The following is a 25,760-nucleotide window of genomic DNA, read 5'->3' as shown; positions in this document are numbered from 1 at the left end:
GGGACCTGGGAATTCAGAGTTATATATTAGGTTGGCACAAAAATAATTGTAGCTTTTGCCATTAAAAGTGATAGGCAACCTAATAGTTTGTGAACCACCTTCCCCTTCCCTCCCCGCCCGCCCCCCGCCCCCCGCCCCCCAAGGTGGAGTCTTGCTCTGCCACCCAGGCTGGAGTGCAGTGGTGCGATCTCGGCTCACTCCAACCTCCACCTCCTGGGTTTAAGCAATTCTCCTGCCTCAGCCTCCCGATTAGCTGGGATTACATGCACGCGCCACCACGCCTGGCTAATTTTTGTAATCTTAGTAGAGATGGGATTTCACCATGTTGGCCAGGCTGCTCTGGAATTTTTGACTTTGTGATCCACCTGCGTTGGCCTCCCAAAATGCTGGGATTACAGACATGAGCCACCGTGCCTGGCTCTGTGAACCACCTTTTAAAGAAACATTGCCTTTTCCCATATGATATATTATCATTTATGGTATAAAGCATATGTATGCTATGATTTGAAAGAAGTAGAAATTATTTCTCTTGAAAATTTTGCTAAACAATATGACAGCTTACTTTTTCCCAGATATCTCTGCTTCTGGAAAATTAATCTAGAATTTTCCTATCATAGTTATGTTTTATGACTTCTTTCTAGTCTGCCTTAAGGATAATTCTTTTTATTTGTATATGTCTTACTAGATACCTATCTTTTGTGTCTAAATAAATAGCTTATAAATGTGTATTTCTATAGGTTTGCCCATTATTTATATGATACTGCTACCTCTGGCTTGACAATGTGAGAGATCAGTTTCAATCAGTGTAAACATCTTTCTTCTAAAATGCTTCAGGAAAGGGAGACTTGTTGATTAGCATTCTCTTTTTATTTTTATTTTTTATTTTATTTTTTTGAGATGGAGTCTCACTCTGTTGCCCAGGCTGGAGTGCAGTGGTGCGACCTTGGCTCACTGCAACCTCTGCTTCCCGGGTTCAAGTGATTCTCCTGCCTCAGCCTCCCAAGTAGGTGGGATTACAGGCGCACACCACCACGCCCAGCTACTTTTTGCATTTTTAGTAGAGACGGGGTTTCAGGGCCATGTTGGTCAGTCTGGTCTTGAACACCTGACCTCAGGTGATCTGCCTGCCTCGGCCTCCCAAAGTGCCGGGATTACAGGCATGAGCTACCATGCCCGGTCTAACAAAGATGATATGATAAGAAGTATCATACATAATTCTTTTTTAAATTCTTTTTTTAAAAACTACATAATTCTTTTTAAAAATCTAAAAAGAATTATGTATACATGTATGGACTCAAGCTTACCTTCCATACAGTTCATATTTATTACGAAGCACCACCCTGCCTACTTTCTATCATATCATCTTTGTTTCACATTTTGACTAATACAGGGAATAAATATAAACAGTCTAATTTTTTTCTGTACCAAAAATTCATCAGTAGACGATCTTCTGTCCCCTAAAGGTCAGAAGGTTCACAACCTTGTCTTCTATGTTACTGTCTACATTTCCCCACCTCCTTTCTGGTTTTTCTGTTTTGGATCCATTCTGTAGTTGGTTGATTTCTCTCAAAAGCTTTCACCCCATCCCTAAAAAGCTCAGGCTCTCCTGTGCTCCACTCTTGCCCTATTTTAACATCCCCACCTCTGCCTGTCTGTCAAGCCCAGCTGTTTTCTGCCCCTGCATCTGACACACCTTTACCGACATAAAAATGTCTGCAGTGTTTTCCCCTGATCCATGACAAAAAAATATTGTTCTCTCAGCACTTTGGGGAGGCCGAGGTGGGCAGATCACCAGGTCAGGAGATCAAGACCATCCTGGCTAACATGGTGAAACCCCGTCTGTACTAAAAATACAAAAAAAAAAATTATCTGGGTGTGGTGGCGGGTACCTGTAGTCCCAGCTACTTGGGAGGCTGAGGCGGGAGAATGGCGGGAACCCAGGAGGCGGAGGTTGCAGTGAGCCGAGATTGCACCACTGCACTCCAGCCTGGGCGGCAGAGCAAGACTCCATCTCAAAAATAAATAAAAAAATTAAAAAACACTGTTCTCACGGTGACTTGAATTACTCCTAGTTGCAGGCGAATTAGTGCATCTTTATGAGCGAAATGCAGCATATGGAAAATACTTGGGCTCTGATCATATCAATCACTTACACACTTTGTCACTCCGTTTCTGGATGGATATAATAGCAGCTTTAAATAATATTGCTAAAAAATATTCTTACACATACCAGGTATTTATCTCTTTGTACTCTTAGCTTCTAACGTATACTGGATGTATAGTGACACTGGTGAAGGGAGAAGAAAAGATGTTTTTTTTTAACATTTCAAATATTGTACTCTGCATAGAACTGCTTCCTGAGTCTGGGCATATTAAACACTGGTCAAAATGGTATTTTTTGTGTTTTTATTTTATTCATTTATTTATAATTATAAATATAAATCCTGAATGGCCAGATATAAATGCAAATTTTTTTTTCCAGAGGATCAATTGAATAGAATTCAAGAAAGGAAAAAATGACAATAAATCAATACATAATAACTGCATATAAATCAACATATAATAAATAAAAACACATCATATAGGTAAAACATGCAAGTTTAGTAACTGGACTTTAATATGAATTGTAATGTTTCACTTTTCATTTCAAAATATTTTTTCTTTATATTTGGAACCTGTTTCCATAATCGATATTCTTCCTTCTGTGTCACACCTGGTGTGTCCTTGAAGTATCTCAGAATGATGATGACTTAGTATCACCCTAAAGTAGATTTTTAGTATTCTCTACTGTAGTTAGAAATATAGTTAGTATTTTAAGTACACATTTTTTCAGGGGGAAATAAAAAACTCAGAGAAGAATGGTAGATGACCTTGCTAATATGTGGTAGCAAAGAAAGGATGGGATTCAAATGTAGTAATCTGTATTCTAAAGTTAAAACAAAAGATTTTAGACTTACATTAGTAAAACAAGTTAAAGGCCTACGTGATTTTAGATATTTTTTCATATTTAGCAGTTTTATCTTCTATGTAAAGCCCCAATGGCTTAAAAATCTGTGGTAGGAATAAAATACATTACTGCTTAATGCTTATGGTATTTTATACTTTTAAAAATACAGCCATTTAAGGAAAAATCTATTTCAACTTAGTAAAAGTTCATGGCACTCCTCATACCTACTCATTCCATACAGAATCAATGGGTTCTGTGGCTTGACATTTCTCAGCTAGTTTATGTACCAGTGCTTTCCCTTCTGACCTGAATTCCATAGCATGGATTCTCAAATGAACAATCCCAGTACTGTAAAATGAAGACACTTCTCTATCTCCATTTCACGCTCTCAGATTTGGAGAAACACTCAGCAAGCTAGAGAAGGATTTGGAATGGTGTTGCCTCCAACTCAGCAGGTCTGGGGTCACCACTGATGGACGTATCTCTTATAGGCTCCAACATCAAGGCAGTAGAGGAAATGCACTGTTAACTCACCACGCACGAGATATCAGGTTCATATACACGGACACACCAGCCTGTGCAAGTCTGCAGCCAGGAGGACTTCACTTTGCCTTTTGTTTAATATTAGACACAAGGAGCCTGTCTATGAGGGTCTGGTGGGGATTGGAGTTAGTATAATGCGTCTGGCACGGTGACAGCCATGCAGGGATGACCCAGGATTTCCCTTGGCCTTGGTGCTGACTCTGTAGCTATGACCCAGAGCTGCTTCCTGAGTGGACACTGCGTGAGTCACACTGGGTCTCGTGCTTGGTGGTCGCTGGTTTTGAAGTTCTTAATCACTTCATCTTTGCACTTGTGCTGCTTTTTTCTTTCTTTTTTTTTTTTTCCTGAAAGTGAAGTCTGGTGAGACACGGAGCAGGCATGGAGCAGAGAAAACTGACTGGCCTAAGGGCAGAGCCCTGCGTGGCGACCAGCCCCATGGGCAGTGCAGGCAGCTGCGTCCTCGCTGTGCCTGGGGACCACTAGCATGTGGCTGCCCCTGCGTGGACCTGTTCTCCTGCTGGTTTTTGTTGTTTTTTTTTTTGCTTCTGATTAACTAAAGTCCTACTCACCTCCTCCACCCCAGCTTCCTTTCTGAGAGTCTGAGTCAATTAAGTAATCTGATAAGTTCACTCCTGTTGGTGTGAAGTACAAGAACTCAAATATGAATCCAAGGCCACATAAAGAATGTGTAGCCGGCCTACCTAGAGAAGCCCTTCTCCACTATTTCTTCATGATATGTTAGAATAATGGAATAAATTATTCATTCGTATTCAACAAGTCCTTAGCACCATTTCAAATGCATTTTTAAATTAAATGAATTAATATATCCATCAACATCCAGTGCTGTACACTTTAGATCCTCAGAACTTGCTCATCTCATAATGGAAAGTTTGTACCTTTTGATAAACCGAAATCAATTTTTGATTCTACAAAATACAATGTCTGCATATCTTGTTTATTCTTATGATAAGGATTTACACAGAGCGGTTTCAGTGTTTTAGAGTTAGTTTATGTGATACTTTAGGCTGAGTTCCAATACTATATGATCTAGGAAAGTGCAGGATTACAGCTTTAGGTTCTGTAAATATTGTTTCTGTTTAATGAAGAACAGACTGTTCATGAGATCCTTTTTGTTATCTTTAAGAGAAAGAGAGAGAGAGATTGAATATAAAATATTTTTTCTCATTTTTTTTTGTAGAAGAACAGAATTCCCAGATTCACCTATAAGTTTATATATATATATATATATTTATATATATATATTTATATATATATATAAAGTTTATATATATATAAAGTCTTTATATATATATATATAAAGTCTTTATATATATATATATAAAGACTGCTAAGTATGCTTGAAAAACAAAAGTAAGAGGATGATATCTTGGAGTTTTACATACCATAAAAACACAATTTTTGAAGAGACTTTCTACAATATATATATATATTGAAGTTGGGATCTTTTATACTCAATGTGGAAGTAACAAATTTTGTTATTTACATCAAAGCCTTGATTCACTGTGTAATAAAAATGAGATAATTTAATTTTTAAGAATTAACTCATAGCTCTGATTTAAAGGTACTCAAAGTCTTCTTGGTAGAATAACAAGAGAAAGAATTAAAGTCTTTGTTCATTTCCACAGGAGAGCAATAGAAGGAAACTTTGGTTATTCAAACGGTAAGAATGTTGTTCACATCATATAACTTCTAGCATTTTTCTTTGCATTTCTAGCTGTCGGTCTCGCTGCATGCCAAGAACCAGCCCTCCCCAGCAACAGCATCAAAATCGGAGATCGGCACATGGTGAACGACGTGCTCTCCTTCCAGTGCGAGCCCGGGTACACCCTGCAGGTATCCTTCTTCTCGGTGCTCAGGATTAACACGCACGGTCATCGCTGTGCAGCTCTCTTAAAGCCAAAGCCCTCACTTTGTACCCAGAAAGTGGATTTGGTTTTCCTCACTTAGCTTGTGAATCGTACTATTCATATTAAACCATGCATGTTGGTCATCTTCATCACCGTCTGGAACCAGCTTTTAAGTGATAAAGGACTCTTTCAAAGCTAAGCATTCGATTTTTCACAATTATTTTATTTCACAATGTGTGTGTTCCCAATAACTATGCACAGAGCATTCTAGGGACAAAGTATCAACACCATCTCTTTGAAAGTCCTCTCCTGGCAGCCAGCAACTGAATCTGCTTCTGAATGTGCGCGTCCTACTCAGCACACTGTTCTCATCATTCAGTATAAGTCATCATTAACGCCCACTTTGGGCTAGGTAGATAAGGCATCAGAATATTTTATTTTGATAAATTAGATTTGATAAATTAGATTGATAAACTTGTTTGATTAAATAAGTTTTAAAGGCCGGGCGCGGTGGCTCAAGCCTGTAATTCCAGCACTTTGGGAGGCCGAGGCGGGTGGATCACGAGGTCAGGAGATCGAGACTATCCTGGCTAACATGGTGAAACCCCGTCTCTACTAAAAATACAAAAAACTAGCCGGGCGTGGTGGCGGGCGCCTGTAGTCTCAGCTGCTTGGGAGGCTGAGGCGGGAGAATGGCGTGAACCCGGGAGGCGGAGCTTGCAGTGAGCCGAGATCACGCCACTGCACTCCAGCCTGGGAGACACAGCGAGACTCCGTCTCAAAAAAAAAAAAAAAAAAAAAAAAAAAAAAAAAAAAAAAAGTTTTAAAAACGATCAAGTAGAAGTTTTTAAATGAACTTTTACTATCGTCTATATAAAGAGATTTTGTTTGTTTGTTTGAGAGGGAGTCTCGCTCTGTTGCCGAGTCTGGAGTGCAGTGACATGATCTCGATCTTGGCTCACTACAACCTGTGCCTCCCAGGTTCAAACTATTCTCCTGCCTCAGCCTCCCAAGTAGCTGGAATTATAGGCACCTGCCACCACACCTGGCTAATTTTTGTAGTTTTAGTAGAGATGGGGGTTTCACCATGTTGGCCAAGCTGGTCTCGAACTCCTGACCTCAGGTGATCCACCTGCCTTGGCCTCCCAAAGTGCTGGGATTACAGGTGTGAGCCACCATACCCAGCCAACAGTTTTTTATATAAAAGTTTTGATGAATGATTTATAATCTAATATATGGCAAGATTAATCATTTTTCTCTTATTATTTATTATTAATATTCTCTAGTTTAACCATGAGTAATGAGTAAGCCTACTCTCAGAATAGTTTCTATCACTTGGCATAATTATTATATAATTCTCCCTGCCAGCAATAAAAATTGATAACCAAAACATGTGTATTCTAAAGTCAGGAGACATATGTGTCGATTGACATTCCAGCTCTTCAGTTAATTCAGGTAATCGAATATTTTAGCTGTCTGTTTATAATGACACTGAAACTGATAGGTTTTAAAGGAAAATTGTTCAGCCATGTTCTTATATGCAGACTTGTAACACTACAGCAGTGAAATAACACCATTGTGTGGAATTCAATTTCTGCACATACATTGGGGTAAATATTGTGTAGCACTGAATCAAGTTAAGAGCAAACAGCAGCTGGCAAATACTGAATGCTAAAGGGATGCATTACCAAGTGCTTTATATACAAAATCTCACTACTCTTGATCAACCGTGGGACATGGGTACCATGTGATGTATGCTTTCAGCTTAGAGAAAATATCTGTGAAATAACTGGCACACTTTAGTAAAGGAAAACTATTGTTGATATTATTAGAAACCAATATCAATGTACAAAGCCACCTTTCTAAGAACAAACCTACAACTTACATTATAACACCACCTTGGTGGGTGCCACAATAATTGTTGTAACTCTGCAAAAAGATGGGTAGCAGAACGAGTCTCTGTAGCAGAAACTATAGTGAGTAGGCACTCCTGAAAGTTGAGCTACGTCAATGAGTTTGTAACCAAACACACTCAGGCTATTCAGGCTGAATATTTAAGACACAACATTTCTGATCCACATGATATGGTAAAAGGAATTATCCTAGGCCAGGTGCAGTGGCTCACACCTGTCATCCCAGCACTTTGGGATTCCAGAGTCCGAGGATCACTTGAATCCAGGAGTTTGAGACCAGCTGGGGCAAGACAGCAAGACACCACCTCTACAACAAATACAAAAATGAGCTGGGCATGGTGGCGCATTCTTGTAGTCACAGTTACTTGGGAGGCTGAGGTGGAAGGATCACTTGAAACAGGAGGCGGAGGTTGCGGTGAGCTGAGATTGCACCACTGCACTCCAGCCTGCATGACAGAGCAAGACCCCGTCTCGAAAAAAAAAAAAGAATTATCTTTCATATCCCAAGGGTCTCATTTAGAGGGACACCTCAGTCTATACTGACATGCTGTTTTTGTGCCTTGTTTGGGGCTTGCTTTATAATGGCCTGAAATCAGGTAAATATCATGTTTCCTCTATTCTCCCTCAAATTCCAACACTTTAATATTTGCCCTTGCTCATGGATGTTCATCTTCTTTCTACCCGATGGTGATACTTTGTGTTCTTTTACAAGTGATATTATGATGGCTCTCAGAGAAGAAACTAGAAATAATTCTTTACTAGAGAAATTTCTTATAATGGATTATTGAATATGCTGCTTAGGGACACAGGCCTATGGATGCACTTCTGCACAGTCCAACAGACCGTTTATTAGCTCTGTTTTTCAAGTGCAAACTAAGCTGTGTTTCTTTGCTTTGTTACAAACAATGCCAGGCTTTGAGTTTGCAAGCTGCTGTTTGCCATTCACATGAGCAAAAAAGGATTCTGGATTTTTTTTTTTTAATTGCTAACAACTGACAATTTTACTAACACATTAATATATTTGGAACAACAGATGCTTCAATTACGTATTAGTCATGAAAAGCATTGTTCCTGGCATAGTTCACACGTGAGTGTCTATAAATATATATGCCTCGCGAGATTCAGGGGCCTGCCGTGACATCACATGCTGAAAGTAAATGCTGAATATTGAATGATGTATGACTTCCATCTTCTCTCAACTTGTTTTCATGGTCTTTTAAAGCATAAAAAAAGAAAATTCCCATTGGGGTAAAAACTAGTACATAAATGCACAGGGTTCTCTCTTGTTCTGATTTATTAGAAAACTTGTAGCTAGAATCACCCATTTGAAATGTTTATACCAAAATCAATAGCAGAATATTACCTAGATTGGTAATAAATGATCATTTTATGGGTAGTCTCTGATGAAAATTTGTTGAGACTTTTGAACTTTATGTTTATCCCTATTTCAGAAGGAAATTTATAAGGATAATTTAATGAATCAGAGAATGGGGATACACAGAGTATAAATGCCAGCAGCACAAAATTGCCTGGAGTATCTTCTTTAAAATTAAATATAGTCTTCTTTAATGTAACTACTTTTAAAAATACCAAGAGGTATGAGAAAGTTAGTTTTGTGGCAGATGGATTGAGTATGAAATATTTGAGAGCTTAGGGAATCGGTTTGCCATTGATAACTGCATTAGTGCAAATGCTTGTTTGATGCCTTCCCAGTGTGGCTGGAATTATTTAACATAAAAATTGTTTTTCAATTGCCTCTATGCCAATTGTAGGTGGCAAATGGAAATTTATGAGATAAGCAAACCTGGCTGATAAGGCCACCGAGTCACAATCAGGAAAAAGAATAAAAATAGACCACACACAGAGGTCTCATGGATCACTTCTCTTTTATTGTGAAAGAGATGGTAGCACAAAACATCTTTGAATTTAACCCTCTACTGTTTGATTTTTTTTTTTCCATGAGAAAGATTAGAACAGATTTTTAAAAGTAGAACATAGAAAATTCATATATTTACAGGGTAAAGAGACCCTGAGTAATGAGGGTTAATTTCATTGCAGGCAGGTTGATGTGACATGTGAGGATGTCTAGTGAGAAAATGATGAACGTGAAGTCTCTTTCTGTGATACAGGAAGAACTGACCCAGTGCTTTGCCGAACCCTGGTACTCATGTGACATGTAACCACAGACACCCACCAAAGCTACCTTTTTTTAGACCAAAAGCTATAAATTCTGCCGAATGAAAAAAACAAAACAAAAAAAAAACGCTTGTTTTTCTTGTAAATTTGTTTGAGTTCTCTGTAGATTCTGGATATTAGCCCTTTGTCAGATGAGTAGATTGCAAAAATTTTCTCCCATTCTGTAGGTTGCCTCTTCACTCTGATGGTAGTTTCTTTTGCTGTGCAGAAGCTCTTTAATTAGATCCCATTTGTCAATTTTGGCTTTTGTTGCCATTGCTTTTGGTGTTTTAGACATGAAGTCCTTGCCCATGCCTATGTCCTGAATGGTATTGCCTAGGTTTTCTTCTAGGGTTTTTATGGTTTTAGGTCTAACATTTAAGTCTCTAATCCATCTTGAATTAATTTTTGTATAAGATGTAAGGAAGGGATCCAGTTTCAACTTTCTATTTATGGCTAGCCAGTTTTCCCAGCACAATTTATTAAATAAGGAATCCTTTCCCCATTTCTTGTTTTTGTCAGGTGTGTCAAAGATCAGATGATTGTAGATGTGTGGTATTATTTCTGAGGACTCTGTTCTGTTCCATTGGTCTATATCTCTGTTTTGGTACCAGTACCATGCTGTTTTGGTTACTGTAGCCTTGTAGTATAGTTGGAAGTCAGGTAGCGTGATGCCTTCAGCTTTGTTCTTTTGGCTTAGGATTGTCTTGACAATTCGGGTTCTTTTTTGGTTCCATATGAACTTTAGAGTAGTTTTTTTCCAATTCTGTGAAGAAAGTCATTGGTAGCTTAATGGGAATGGCATTGAATCTATATATTATCTTGGGCCGTATGGCCATTTTCACAATATTGATTCTTCCTATCCATGAGCATGGAATGTTTTTCCATTTGTTTGTGTCCTCTTTTATTTCATTGAGCAGTGATTTGTAGTTCTTGAAGAGGTCCTTCACATCCCTTGTAAGTTGGATTCCTAGGTATTTTATTCTCTTTGAAGCAATTGTGAATGGGAGTTCACTCATGATTTGACTCTCTGTTTGTCTGTTATTCCATCATTCTCAGCAAACTATCACGAGAACAGAAAACCAAATACCAGATGTTCTCACTCATAGGTGGGAATTGAACAATGAGAACACTTGAACACAGGAAAGGGAACATCACACACCGGGGCCTGTCATGGGATGGGGGAAGGGGGGAGGGATAGCATTAGGAGACATACCTAATGTAAATGATGAGTTAATGGGTGCAGCACACAAACATGGCATATGTATACATATGTAACAAACCTGCACATTGTGCACATGTACCCTAGAACTTAAAGTATAATAAAACATTTTTTTAAAAAACACATACTTTGCCCAATTCAATACTCTTCTTTAAGTATCAAGAAAGGAGCTGGGTCGAATTATGGTCTGGTCAAAAGAACATTGCAAGATTTTGTTTTTAATAGAAAGAAACACGGTGAAAATGGATACTTTTCTATGTTGGTTGCAAATGTGACTCACTAATCATCATTAGTAAAAACAGATTTCACAATTTTTGCATTTTAAAATATTTATAATTAAGAAAGGAAAAAGTGCAGATATTCTCAAACACTTAATCCTTCATCGCTCTGATTTTAGTTATATGGATTTTCTTTTGTTTCCTTTTAAACAGGGCCGTTCCCACATTTCCTGTATGCCAGGGACTGTTCGCCGTTGGAACTATCCGTCTCCCCTCTGCATTGGTAAGGATGCACCTTCTGTAACTCTGCTGCTGTGCACACACTAGGAAGAACATGCCTGCTCTACTCTTGGGCATCAAAGGATGCACTTCTAAATTTCTTAATTTGAAAACATGTGTTATATAATAATAGCACATAATTCAGTAGAGCAGAATGACGAGTGTAACCTGCACCTTCCCCACAGAATGCAGCAACTCCGTCTTCTCAGTGTGTCTGGGTCAGCCTGCATAGACCAGAGACAGGACTGCCTGCTCAAGGCCCTACACCAAAATGGCATTCGTGTCAGAAGGCCAGTTTGTTAATTTGTGGCAAAGAAGGAATGCAGCTGGTCTGAAAATCTGAGTAGTTTTCTGTATAGACCTTTAGCCTCAGAAAAACAAGTTCCCAGAAACAAACTTCAGAATGACAGATTACCCATGGAGAGATGGAGTATTTCATGTTGGAAACAGCCCAGCGACTATCTTGTGGATGAGTTCACGGAGGCACAATCAGCTGACTTCTTTAGGAAAAAGCTTTCCAGACCCGTATTTAATGCCTTGAGACTCGCTAAACTGTTAGCATAGATGATGTGATGGGAGCTTAATGATTCCAGGGGCATTGTAGGTGATGATCACAAGTCCCTCAATACAAAGGTTGGTGATGTCAGGGTGACTTTGCTCCCCATCATTCAGGCCCCCAGCTTCACCCATCACCTATTTGTTGTAGCCCAATTCAGAAATCTTTACCTGTAGCTCAAGTGACCATCCAGCTTTGCAGGTACTGTCTCAGCAGGATCATCATTAGTTACTTAACACTCCGTACCCCCAACCCACATACTGATTGGCTTCTCCAAACCTATTGTTGTTATCCTGGATCTGCTTCCTCTGAGAATGCTATTAGCAGTATCCTGCTTTTTTTTTTCTTTTTCTTTTTTTTTCCCTAAACAACAAATCTGGGTGTTACCTTAAATTTCTCCCTCACTCCCTAAATCCAAGTGACTTCTCACTTCTGTCACCCCTTCCACCTGAGTGTGTCCTCCCCTGCGATTCTTAGCACCAATGCCCCATCTTTAAGATGGCACAGTCCCCTCCTAAATTATCGTCTCCATGGGATCCTAACCTACAGCTCCCGTATTTAACCATACTCCAGCTTTATTGCAGGAAAGAGACAAAAGGAAACATCGGCAGTACCGATCTTGTCTTTATTTAAATTTGCCATGTCTTGTTCATCATACATTTTCTGCCTTTCTTTTGATTTTTTCCAAATATTACATTAAAATTTTTATGGGAGGATTTAGTCACCCTCTCGAATTCTGCACTGGAGAGAGTGTCCTCTCCTCAATGCTGTCTGGGCTCCCACCTGCAGGTGCAGTGAGTCATCCCTACCCTGGGCTACCACCACCATGTGCCTGACTTTACTTCCTGCAGAGCTCTAACGATATCGCTCTTTAATTTGCCCTTCTACAATCCCCAAAGGCTTTGGTGACAGAGACATGCACCACTCACCTCTGTACCTTCAGCACGTGGTAGACACTCAAGAATTTCAGTTAAAGAATAGCTAGGGAATGAATATCAGAGAGCAGGGATCATTATAATAGTCACACTTCTGGGGGTGCTGTCTTTATTGTTCCCCACAGTCTTCCAACACTCAAGTATTGCTGGGGGTGTGCTCAGAACCCACTTATCTCCAGACAGTCAGCCTCAAGCATGCGCTACTGCCAAATGGTGTGTCAGGAGAAAGTGGTCAGCTCTATATGGATGAACATTAGCCATTTTAAAGGCCACAAAATAGCCTTCAAGTTGTCCTGTGAGCTATTCACATTCCGTTTTAGAATTCATTTCGACATAGTGTGGCATGGACACCCACAGGGAAAGCCAGGTAATTACTGTCTGTTACACATTCTTCTGACAGCCTAATTTCCCCACATCTCAAATAAATGTAGGTATTCAATGGTTTTTAGTAATACACAATTGAACTGCCTTGCATGGGATGCAGATGAAATTGTGTAGAGGAAAATAAAACTGCACGAAACCTGTAAAACAAACAAAACTTCAGCCTTTATGATAGTCTCATCCAGGAGAGAATGCCTGTTTATGTTATCTTCCCTATATCGTATTTGCTTACAAGTGAAAAATATACCTTAGTGGCCAGTGTCTTATTTTTAAAAGCTATTTCTTGGTAAAAATAAATGTCTAGATTAACATGTCAGCTAAAAACAAAGAGCTAGTTGTAGAGACGTTTAAAATCCCAGCCTTGATTTGGAAGGAAAAAATAAAAAAATTTTAAAAAGGAAAAAATTTAAACTGCCTTTGATTCATACAGAACATCAATCTGCCTATTTATTTTTAAATGAAGAGCCTTCCCTTAATGTCAGGAATTGAAATTTTTTAAACTTCACAATGAAATCAGTTCTAAGCCGGCATTGAATCATACAATATGCCTTTGCTGTCACTTTGTATTACACAATGGGATTTTTTTTCAAATAATTAACGTATATTTGCAAAGTATAATAGGCTTTTCTCTTTTATTTAACATTGTAAATATTAGGACATGTTGAAGTTATGTCAACTTCCGTAATTCTTTACAGGGTATAGAAGTTTTTTCATTGTTTAAAAACTCACACATGACCCATGATAAAGCTCAAAGAACGATTGTAGAGATTGAAAGGTTTTTTGTAGCTGTTACCTTTAGATTACTCCAAACCGGGGAATTTTAGGAGGAGAAGTTCAAGAGAGATAATATTTTACTTATGAGCTCCTGGAAATCCCATGACCTGATTTTGAGAAATACTGGTACTAATGAAGACACTGTATATAAAACCACTTCTCTAGAGGTGAACATATCAAGCAGTGTTCTCAGAGTTTAACCAATATTGACTATGTTGAATATTTGTGACAAGCCCCAGAATGGTCTCGTGGATTTCTAGGGCCCTACAGCTGAGTGAGGTTCTCGTCACAGCAGGTGGCCTGGGACCTCCCTGTCTCACTGCACCACAGAGCTCTTCAGCACCGTGTGTCTGTGTCCTTCAGTAACAATTCTATACATTCTTTCTCCCCCTCCAAATCAGGAATCCATACAAAATAAGATGTATAAATCCAGTAAAATATAAGGTCTCTAGCCATTTCATAAAAATAAATTCCCTTCCCTTTACAAAAACCATATTTACCAATAACTCTAAATACACTATTTACCTATAAGAAAGGGTCTGGCATGGAGGGAGCTTCCCAGGCAGGAGGCAGGAAGTCAGTCCACAACATGACGACCACACTGAGATGGACACTGAACCAATCTGAGACGTGGCAAGCCCAGTTGCCTTAAAATGTCACCAAGGGCCGAGCATGGTGGCTCAGGCCCATAATCCCCGCACTTTGGGAGGCTGAGGCAGGCAGATCTCCTGAGGTCGGGAGTTCGAGACCAGCCTGGCCAACATGGTGAAACTCCGTCTCTACTAAAAATACAAAAATTAGCCAGGTGTACTCGCAGTCACGGGTGCCTGTAATTCCAGCTACTCAGGAGGCTGAGGCAAGAGAATCACTTGAACCCGGGAGGCGGAGGTTGCAGTGAGCTGAGATTGTGCCACTGCACTCCAGCCTGGGTGACAGAGTGAGACTGTTTTAAAAAAAAGGCCCCAAAGGAAGAAAAGGTGGATATGCATCTTTTGGGAGCTCTGTTTTTATGCTTATCTATTGACTTGTAGTTTTCTAGATGAACAACAGCAAAAACAAAGGATTATTGTGGCTTTAACTAAGGTCTCAAGTAATTAGGTGATTGTTGCGTGTTTGACAGGAGATGAACCCAGGGTTCAGGCCTGTGATCAGTTTCGCATAACACAGACATTTGGTCTGTGTGGGACACAGGCATCTGTATTGATGATGCCGTCTACGTTCAGGTCCTGGGCCAGCCCCTCCTGCAGGGCTGCCTCAGTCCTCAGCTAAAGATATATATAGGTGTTTGTATTTTATGATTTACATTTGCATGTGTGTGCAGAAATCATGCTAAAATCAAAAGGAACTTTTTAGTAATACCATGTTTACTGGTTCTGTTGTTTTCCTTTTTTTTGTCATTGATTCGGCCTTTTTCATTCATGTCTTCCCTGTAGTTGTGTTAAAGAAAGGGGGTCACAATTCAGACCCCAAAAGAGGGTTCTTGGATCTCGTGCAAGAAAGAATTCCGGGCGAGTCCATAGAGTAAAGTTTATTAAGGAAGTAAAGGAACAAAAGAATGGCTACTCCATAGACAGAGCAGCCTCGAGGGCCGCTTGTTGTCCATTTTCATGGTTATTTCTTGATGATATGCTAAACAAGGGGTGGGTTATTCATGCCTCCCCTTTTTAGACCATTTAGGGCAACTTCCTGATGTTGCCATGGCATTTGTAAACTGTCTTGGCACTGGTGGGAGTGTAGCAGTGAGGACGACCAGAGGTCACTCTCATGGCCACCTTGGCTTTGGTGGGTTTTAGCCGGCTTCTTTACTGCAACCTGTTTTGTCAGCAAGGTCTTTATGACCTGTATTTTGCACTGACTTTCTATCTCATGCTGTGACTTAGAAAGCCTTAACCATCTGGGAATGCAGCCCAGGAGGTTTCAGCCTTATTTTATCCAACTCCTATTCAAGGTGGAGTTGTTCTGGTTTAACACCTCTGACAGTTGAATATGCATATCTACTGTCACTGCAGGTCACATGAGCCCTCAGGGAAAGGGTATTACTGCTAAACATATTTAGGCATGCCACTCAGATTCCCTGGTGTGTCTTCAGCACAGTCAGCAGCTGCATGGACAAAGTGCAGACGGGAGCCTGGCCTTGCAAATGCCTGGTCTCTCCCACAAAGAAATCGCCTTGAGAGGTTATACTTTAAATAGCAACACAGTTGATGGTGTCCAAGACTTTTCCAGAATTATGACTCATACCACAAAAATACACTTTTAAATGTTTGTAACTCACATTTTTCAACTTATATAATGTTTGAAATCCAGAATATGGTGCCCTGGCTTGAGCAATCACCGTATTCACTAGACTTGAGTTTTAGCTATTTCTTACATTAAATTACAAATAAAGTGTTTCAGCCTTGATAATGATTAAAAAACAAAAAGGCTTCACTACCGGTCCTAGGGGGCCTCTAAAAGAGGGCTTCCAGAAAATATTTTGTTTAAAATATTTTGCATAATGAGAGCATTGTTAGAATAAAGCCATTTCCTTTGGGCTTCCTGAAAAGAAGAGGCATTATTTGCATAATTTTGGAATATAAGAAATTATTTTAATAGGTTACAAATGGTCAAAGATTGGAATTTCAAATGCTTCAACTTATATCACTGGGCACGTTTGTTGTAAAATCAGTTGTGTTTCTTTATAGTCAAACCTCAGATACAGTAGCAAAACATGTGAGTCGCCAAGATAAGGCAAGATGCATGAACTTATTTCACCCTCTCTCACAGCATAAGATTTCCTGGGGAGAAAGTGGTTGCAGTTAGCTACATTCCAAAATTGAAAAGCTATCTGACAGTCATGTGTCCTGGCTGAAACGGGTTCTGGAAGCAGACACAGCTGGAATGACCTTCTGCTTGTACTGTTTACAAGGCGTGTCACTTTAGGCAAATTTCTTAATCTTTTCCAGGCCTGGTTTCTTTGTGTGTAAGAGGGGAATGGTCATCCTTTCAGGGTGTTATGTGAGTTAATCTGTGTAATGTGTATCTAGCTACAGTAAGTACCACATAGTTAGCAATCAATAAATAGGGACTAATACTACCTCTCAATGAACTGCAGCTAATAAACTGAAGTCTATTTGATGCCTGACTGCAATGCAGACATTAAATGGACTAATCTTTACTGGGAGCCTTTGAGTATGAGGAGAAGATGGATCTTGAAAAACGGTCTTTATTCTAAAGCAGTTCACTGTCAAGAGGGAGAGCACAGCTCATAAATAACTAAGGCACACAGCACTGTATTGTGTGCTGTAATTAGTAGCGGAATTCAACTCCGAAGACTTGCTGTTTCTCAGCATAGTTGAGTGAAGCAGGTTGGAGCAAAGATTCCAGGGAGGAAGTGAGGACCCGCAGGACTGACATCTTGTCCACTTAACAGCTACCTGTGGAGGGACGCTGAACACTTTGGGCGGTGTAATCCTGAGCCCCGGCTTCCCAGGTTCCTACCCCAACAACTTAGACTGCACCTGGAGGATCTCATTACCCGTCGGCTATGGTAAGTGAAAACACTGTCCATTCCTAAAAGTTCATTTTTTTCATTCCCATCTCAGAAAGAATTAAGCAGAATAAAATGCCTTATTCTGTTGACATAACTGTATCTGTAATTGAAAGTGGCATACAGATTTAAATGAAGCTTTCGCAGAGTAACTCTGAGAGTGGGAAACTTATTTGAAAAATCAACTGAACCATGCAACTCTTTTCAAGGCAAATTAAATCGGCCGAATGATGATATCGTAGGCACACAGAGTGCAAAATGTAGCATCCCTAATTCAATTATCACTCTCTTTATTTATCATAACGCTTTTTCTAATCTGTCTCTGGAAGTCAATAATGGTTATGTTTCTTCTGGATAATTTCGAAGGTTTTTTTAAAGGTTATGACTCCTTTTAAAATAAATATAAAACAAATTTCAAGAAAGTATGGTTTTATACATTTTTATTATATATTACATTGTTTCCAGGTTAATAAATAAGTTGTTTTTAATATCTAGTTATTAACATTCAGGTTATTCACCTTAAATAAATTCATAAATTTAATTTTTATGTATACTATTATAGTAACTTTTTCTGGCCTCTTTTCAGAAATGCAGGGTCTTTGTGAAATTTTGATCCCCTCTCACGCCTTTCCCTGTCTGCCTCTTTCGTATTTTAGTTCATTTATTTGGGTCTCCCTTACCTGTGATTTTCTCTACAGCACTCACTCTAGGTAGACCAAGTTAGGTACTCAGTGAATGTCCTAGGGCAGAGTAGCTGGGTACTTCTGTACTAAATAGTAGCTGAATGATGAATGAATGAATAAAACCATAAATAGAAATCACTACCCTGGAAGAAGATCACACTCTTTATTCAAAGCTTCTGCTTTTAGAATCTGTGCCCAGGATGGCAGTAGCAGTAGGAGTGAGCAGTCAGGGTGGGCTTGCTCAGCAGAGAGTGGCCGGGGAATAAACAGTCGGAATGACGGCCGGGCAGGTCAGTCAGGCGCCGGACATGGGAAATGCAGTCAACCAACATGACCGTTCCACCATGAAAGAGGAGGACCGTGGAAGAGCAGCTCGACGGGGGCGGCCTGTGGAGTCCATCACCGCCCAGTTATCTGTAGGAGGCCAGGTCTGGTGGTGGTCGAGGAAGGGAGAGACTCTGTGAAAGGATTATTATAGGAGCCCCTTACTTCTCCCAGGTTTCTTAGTTTGCTAGTTTTGTTTTTTTCAATCCTCATCTCTCGGAGCATAAGGCAGTGATTCTGCTAGGGCTAAATGAAACGGAGAGCTGTGAATCACTTTCAACAACATTGGCTCCACTGTTCCCCCAAGCTGGGCCCATCGTCCTTGCCATGGAGATCTGAAGACATGAACTTGTTGAACTAATCTTTGGAGTCAGGGGTTAAGAATTATTTCAGAGATATGTGTAACCCTGGATAGTTTCCACGGCCGCAGTGCTCTTAAGGACCACAGCCGTGTTGGGCAAATTATTGTAGTCATGAACATCAGAGAATGAGAGAAATCTGAGGCAAACTGCAGCGATCCCTGAAGGAGGTGTGGTTTTCTTAAATGAGTTCATCCACAGGAACCCCAGCTTCCTCATTTCTATACCTGAAATAGCTACATAAGGTTATGGTGAGGGTTAATTAAAATAATTCTGGCTATTGGCAGGCCGAGGCAGGCAGATCACGAGGTCAGGAGATCGAAATCATCCTGGCCAACACGATGAAACCCTGTCTCTACTGAAAATACAAAAATTAGCTGGGCATGGTGGCAATTGCTTGTAATCCCAACTACTTGGGAGGCTGAGGCAGGAGAATGGCGTGAACCCGAGAGGTGGAGGTTGCAGTGAGCCGAGATCGCCCCACTGTGCTCCAGCCTGGTGACAGAGCAAGACTCTGTCTCAATAAATAAATGAATAAATAAATAAATACGTAAAAATTCTGGCTAGAAGATTAGTGCAGGGCTTGGCATGTGATAAACAACAACAACAACAACAACGTGAAACAAATAATAAAATCACCTAGTTGTATTTTGTATTATTCTTCCAAATGTTTGTCACCTTCCTCTCAAAACTAATTGGAAACATTCTATGAATAAAATAAAATTGGTATAAATATTTTCTTAACTTATTTTTCCAATGTTACTATTTTATCATTTCTGAGAAGGGTATCATTTAGTATATTTTCTTATTTATTTATTTATAAACTATTGTGCGAGAGAATAATTTGGGAAAAAACTTCAATGAAACCAAATTGTCTAAATTCATATTTGGGATCTGTAAAACCTAAACAAACTATTTAAAGAAGATTGAAATGAAAAATAAATTATGAAATATCTTCAAACTGATGTAAATCTTTTAAAAATTTGATATTGCATAGCATGAGGGTTTAAAGAGGATCTGGAAGAGGAGAAAAGAAACTATCTCAAATCCAACAGGCATAAAAAATGTTATCCCTAGCTTTTTAGAATAGACGTAGGTATGCTTCAGAATAATTTGTTATAGATTACATTTGAGTAATGCGCCAGGGTTGCCTCTGATAAATTTTATAACTCTGAATAGTAACAGATGCGAAGTGAGAAATGGGGAGGAGAGGGATGTGAGTGGCCATGCGTCCCCTGACATGGTCAACATTTGGAATGATGATGCCCCTGGTAGGAGTTCTTTCTAGGGCTTACATCGTTTTCGAGCAATTTGCAGAATCTGAGAAAATTTTACTATCTAGCTTTCAACCCCACATCGTTTTTTTGGTTTTGTTTTGTTTTCTTTTCTTTTTGTTTGTTTATTTTTATTTTTATTTTTTTTTTTTGAGACGGAGTCTCGCTCTGTCGCCCAGGCTGGAGTGCAGTGGCACGATCTCGGCTCACTGCAAGCTCCGCCTCCCGGTTCCCGCCATTCTCCTGCCTCAGCCTCCCGAGTAGCTGGGACTACAGGTGCCCGCCACCTCGCCCAGCTAGTTTTTTGTATGTTTTAGTAGAGACGGGGTTTCACCGTGTTAGCCAGGATGGTCTCGATCTCCTGACCTTGTGATCCGCCCGTCTCGGCCTCCCAAAGTGCTGGGATTACAGGCGTGAGCCACCGCGCCCGGCCCCCACATCATTTTATAGTGAAAAATATTTAAGTAAATTACTTCTATATATTCATGGCCTTCCTTAATTCCTGCCTCTTCTCCCTGGTAATATCCACTACCAGAGCTTCAAGTCTCCCTTCTATACACATGAATTTTAAACCAACGTCGTGAGTCTTGTTATCAAATGTCAAACCACACTTCTGCAGCATGTGAACGATTTCATCTGAGTCAGGTTCTCCTGTTCAATTCCTAATTTATACCCACAGCACTGCGCAGGTCATTTTTCTTTCTCTGAACCTTATCTTATTCTTGTCAGCAAGCACTTCTCAGAATCTCCCAGATCATAAGCAAATATCAGATAATATCCTTGGAAATTTTGAGGAAGTAAGTCTGGGGTTCAAGCTCAGACATCTGCACTTAAAAATCAAGTGCTCACTCCAGAAGTTTCTTATGTGAAACAAAATGGGAATATAGCAGAGGTGACCACAATTATCTTGTAATTATGACTTCTCCCCTTTTTGGTCTCTCATGTTGCTTTCTATTAATACCCAAACCATAAAGTGATTCGGGAACATTTCCTGTGGTTACAACTCAGAAAAGGGCCCCTTATTTCCTAACGGGACAAACAGGGAGGTTGAGAAGGTAGACAGGTATTTCAACTTACGTCTCACAAAAAATATCTTACCAGGATAATGCTGTTAGGGTGATCTCGGTGATCAGGTTGCAATAGAATAGCCAGAAGATATGTCTTCTTTAATACTCAGAAAAGACATATATGTGTTAGGTAGTTCACACGAGTAATCATGGTAGAGTTAACCAGCTCCTCCTGTAAGAGCAAATGGTGCATTGCATCACTATACTGCCTCTCCCCTCGTCTGTTTTCAGAGGTTTGGGAAACTGTGTTAAACAATGTTTCCTTTGAAGTATCACTGGAAATTTCATCAAGAAACAGACATTATGGGAAGCTTGATTGCCTTAGACCCTAAGAGACTGTCATTTGTATCTACTTAAACTTGCAACCATAAGTAACAAGGAAAATGACTGAACGGCCAGGGTGCTCAAATTTTATTTGTGCCAGAAGCCTCAATGGAGGTTGTGTTGTTACAATGTAGCTTCCCGTGGCCTGTTTCCTAAATTCTGATTCAGTGCCCCTGGCTGAAGTAAGAAATGAATTTAGCATCTTCCCAAAGCAACTCCAGTTCCTTGGATACTGGAGTCAAACTCCTTCAATTTATAGAAGAGTACTTTCAATCTAAATAAGATGAGGAATGCACAAAAATTTTCACAAGATTCTTATAAATATTATTTAAGAAAAATTGCTTTCATGTAAACATGTAGAAATCATGAGATTTTGGCAAGTTGAAAATAGAGATATAATATTATTGAGTATGAAACAGCATGACAAATCAAAACTCCAAAGCGAATTACAAAAAAAAAAAAAATGAAAAATTGTTCTTGCAAAGCCTTCTTAAATGTAATTTCTAGGCTTCCGATTGTATATCTAGCATCTGAACATACATATGTGTCCCCTTGGTTGTCAGTTTTGGGATTTGGATTCTCAGGGCACAGCTGTTCTACCAGTAAGCGTGCTCCTCCAGTTACTCTGAGTAATAACGCTTATCCGGAATACAAGACGTTATTGCCATTTCTTGAAGAAAAATATATGTGATGTTTTTCACCTTGGGGAGGATTTTATTGGGTATTACGGATCTTCCCATACAACTGGATAAGCGTGGGATTGCCTGATCGATTATCTAATCCAGGAGTTAAGCAGTTGCCAGTTTAGTCAAATAATTCTTTTGATTAACTCTACTCCCAGAGCCCATTCCCATGGATCAAGCCACAGTTAGAATTGGTAAAAGCAATTAGCTGCTTTGGTATCACGTGGAAATCATCCTGCCTCATTTTCCTAATTATTCATTCCAGGAACAACTGTTTTCTACACCCTGCCTCAGTAACCCACAGTGACCCACACAGCCTGTCCCTCAAAATGACCAAGAGAACTCTAGCCAAAAGGACTGAGGCAGTTGGCAGCATAAGCTGTGGTTGCTCACAATTTGGGGCTCTGAGTTGAGCTGAGTAGAAATCTTAGTCCTACCAATGATTATACAAGATACCAGAATGTTTTTGAAACTTGCTTCCTTATTTTTAAAGGGACTATGATAAAATATCAGTCCCATAGGGCTATTTTGAAGTATTGTAACTGCATGACATAGGACATTATTTAAGTGCTGTTTTTAATAGCTAAACCAAATTCTAGTTTAGTTATCTAGTAGCTAAACCCAATAGTTGTGTGCCATTTTCTTTCCTTTTCACAGACTTGGCTTGTTGTTTTGTGATACTCTGGCAGAACTCAACCAACTCAGGATTTCTGTCTCTGTTTTCTTGAGAGTGTCTAAGGGCACCATTAACAGAAATGCAACCAAGATTTCTATCTGCCTTACTCCATTACCTTTTATACTTAAAATCTACTGCACTAATCGTGCACACAATGCTCTCCAAAATTACCATGCCATCAGACTGTCTAGAAACATAGGGACAATATAAAAGGTTCTTTAGAATGTTCAATAAATTCCATAGGTATTAACACTTTTGCTGTATTTTTATTACACACAGAAGGTGCAAAACAGAACAAGTAATATTCACAGGTTCTATCAACTAAAGACTAAGGTTTAACTCTGAGATCATGGTCACACTACTATTCAAAGTTTTGTCAACGCCAAAGGCAAAACTTCTCTGTGCAGGTGACTTGTCACAGGCACTTAATTTTCAATATGTAATCACAACTGGATAGGAGGGTGCTGGGTAAATTCCACCAAAGGTAAGCATTCAGATTTTTGTTGTTGTTGTTGAAATAATACATATTTTTTAGTACTTTCTGAGATAATAGAAGGATAACCAGGTTATGCTTATTTTAATCCTTTTATTTGGGCTTTACAATGTCAAACTGGATGCAATTTGCTGAAAATTAGATAGCTAAATAATTCTATTTTAAGCCAGATTAGAGCTGGGCTCTGTTCTATTTTCTGATATGGATTAGGTAGTTTGATATGTTGCTGTATAATTTATCCTGCTTAAAATGGTAATTTTGCTCACAATATTATAATTGTCATAATTCCATTTCCTTTTCAAGCTGAATTCCAAATCAGTAACAAACCACTTTCACTGGATCCTGTACTTCTGAGACATTGGACATCCTCCATTTCTTTGCACCCTGATCCCTTTGCAAGTTGTCATCTTTCGTGACTGTGCCGGCTCATGAATTTCAAAATGTGTTTCTGGATAAATCTGTCTAAAGTCTGCATGTGCGCATCCGAAGTGAGCACATTTCCACCCATTTCCCTGCCATTAGATATTAAGTGTTCCAGTCTGGCCCCAGTGTTCCTTTCTGGTACTCTGGGCATACATAGAAGTGCCGGCAATTCAACAGGTTGTTTTCTATTGCTCTCGGGTCAGCTTCTTGAATCCGCCTGGTTGTGATTAATGTGAGGAATGTCTATAAAACTCTATGGAGCACGTGGATTCAGTGTTCATAAGGCAGTCGCACAAACACACATGTGCACACACAAATGCATGCACGCACGCACACGCCACACACATACACACCTACTCTTCAGTATAGATTATTTATTAGTAACAAAATTCATTTTTATTAGATTCATAGGCCATACCATCAAACTGTGTTTTTAGCTCAGTAGTGGGTAAGTGGACAGGCAGATCTGGATGTGCCACTGGCTGAGCAGTCCAGGAGCTCAGGTGTCACAGCAGGCAGAGGAGACAGCTCCAAACCAAGGAATACAGGAGCCCCTGGAACCCCTCCCTCCCTTCCCCCTCCCCCTCCCTCCCTTCCCCCTCCCCTTCCCTCCCTTCCCCCTCCCCCTCCCTCCCTCCTCTCCCTCCCCCTCCCTCCCTTCCCCCTCCCCCTCCCTCCCTCCTCCCTCCCCCCTCTCTTGGCGCCTCCTTCTCTCCCTTTTTTTCTTTTTTTTCCCTCACTTCTGAATTTCTTTTGAACAAAAATATTTTCTGGAATTTAGAAACAAATTAATAGCTTATTGGTGGCTGTTCGACAAACAGCAGTATTTGACATTTTTGAATATTTGCAGAAATGTTGTATATTTAAAGAGTTGTTCCACCTTGGTTATATACAGCAGATGATGTTAGAATGGCCAAGACCACCGCAGGCTGAGATAGCCCTTTCTTGACTGGTGATATAGTACCAGCCTATAGACTTGGACAGTGTGATATGAATCTAGCTACTCGTTCTAAAAAGAATTCTAAAGTTTGCTTAAATTATTAAAGATCTTTCTTTTTCTTCTTTTTTTTTTTGTCTCCTCCAGTTTTTCACATTCTATTTTTTTTAATTCATCCTCTTTCAATCAAGGTTGAACATAATACAAACTGATTTTCTCCAAGAAGAGTGGAATATTTTTACCATCATGAGACTGTCATCTCTTGTCTAGCCTATTGGCATACCAAATCAGAAAAAGTGAGGCCTTTGTCAGTGAGTGCGGGGTTAAACCTTACTCTGCCATTTCCTGTGTGACATGAGACAGAACAGCTAACATTTCTGAGCCTTGGTTTACTCACCTGTAAATTATGAGCATAGTGATGATTACTGTGCTGGGAATAATCTTGGTTGGCAAATCAGACCCCAGGCATACCATTGGCCTCACACAATGCCCACCCAGGCAGGGCATTATTTACCCTTTTGCTTCTCCCTGCCAAGTTTCTCCATAATTAATGAAATTGTTTTTCTTGTATGACTTTAAATTTTGTTGAGAGATTTTAGGTGTTTCTTCCCTACAATTTTTCGCTTGGACTTTTTTCTTCCTTTTTACAAAGTACTGCCCTCTGACAACTGTGTTTTCCTTTGATACCTGAGTAGATATGTTTGTGTGAATATTTTTCTGCACTTAAGTAGGATAACCCAAGTAGGTGTTATCTTTAATTTTCCCAATCTAGGAAACAGATGAAAAAAAATTTAAGTTCTCATCTATCAAAAAGAGAAGAACCATGCAGAGTAAAGCTTTCTTTCATACTGGAATAACACTCTACAACAGCCGTTAGTTAGCTTAGTTTAGGTTTTACGGCCCAGCTTAACTGCATGGATTTATGCAAAGACTAACGTCTTTGGAGTTCTATATAAATTGCTTAAATGAGTTAGAATATCTAAGGCATACTAGTAAAATAAGTTTAAAAATGCCACAATGCAAATAACTCTAAATTGTTTGTTATTGTTTCCTTTTAAATTATCAGCCATAGCTTATTTCATTCACAAATCAGTATGATATCAGAGACACTGGTCATTTGAACAGTCTTTTGGTATGCTGAACTATGCCAGGCTGTTAGATTTAATCATGAGAGTTA

General features: G+C 39.5%; 1 protein-coding gene across 2 annotated transcripts in view; it reads left to right on the top strand.

Moving 5' to 3' along the window:
• CSMD1 (CUB and Sushi multiple domains 1) overlaps positions 1–25,760 on the top strand; it is a 2,045,798-nt gene that overhangs the window by 1,820,280 nt on the left and 199,758 nt on the right. For both annotated transcript variants that reach the window (XM_005562521.5, XM_065518732.2), the window contains exons 38-40: positions 5,226–5,344; positions 11,100–11,169; positions 17,224–17,340. In XM_005562521.5, the coding sequence (XP_005562578.3) occupies positions 5,226–5,344; positions 11,100–11,169; positions 17,224–17,340 (306 nt within the window). The remainder of the gene's footprint in view (positions 1–5,225; positions 5,345–11,099; positions 11,170–17,223; positions 17,341–25,760) is intronic.

The sequence above is a fragment of the Macaca fascicularis genome, chromosome 8, assembly GCF_037993035.2.
Source record: "Macaca fascicularis isolate 582-1 chromosome 8, T2T-MFA8v1.1".
In the NCBI taxonomy this organism is placed as follows: Eukaryota; Metazoa; Chordata; class Mammalia; order Primates; family Cercopithecidae; genus Macaca; species Macaca fascicularis.
The sequence above is the reverse complement of the archived record's forward strand: the minus strand, read 5'-3'. Positions and strand labels throughout refer to the sequence as shown.